The following is a 250-nucleotide window of genomic DNA, read 5'->3' as shown; positions in this document are numbered from 1 at the left end:
GTGATGCTGTGCAGAGTTGTGTCTCTCTCTCTCTCTCTCTCTCTCTCCGCAGGTGAATGTGATGGGATCTAACTGTGATCTGTGTAAGCAGGGCTTCTATAACCTACAGGACAGTAATCCTGAGGGCTGCACAGAGTGCTTCTGTTTCGGAGTCTCAGATGTGTGTGAGAGCTCCACCTGGTTCACCAGCTCGGTACGTGTAAACACACACACGCTCACACACACACACACACACACACACACACAGACA

The 250-nt window shown here is 50.8% G+C and overlaps 1 protein-coding gene across 1 annotated transcript in view; it reads left to right on the top strand.

Annotated features, from left to right (window-relative positions):
- lama1 (laminin, alpha 1) overlaps positions 1-250 on the top strand; it is an 84490-nt gene that overhangs the window by 44533 nt on the left and 39707 nt on the right. The window contains exon 10 of the mRNA XM_016243186.1: positions 53-193. Coding sequence (XP_016098672.1) covers positions 53-193 — 141 coding nt within the window. The remainder of the gene's footprint in view (positions 1-52; positions 194-250) is intronic.

This window comes from Sinocyclocheilus grahami, unplaced genomic scaffold (genome assembly GCF_001515645.1).
Source record: "Sinocyclocheilus grahami isolate Dianchi unplaced genomic scaffold, SAMN03320097.WGS_v1.1 scaffold683.1, whole genome shotgun sequence".
NCBI lineage: Eukaryota > Metazoa > Chordata > Actinopteri > Cypriniformes > Cyprinidae > Sinocyclocheilus > Sinocyclocheilus grahami.
The sequence above is the reverse complement of the archived record's forward strand: the minus strand, read 5'-3'. Positions and strand labels throughout refer to the sequence as shown.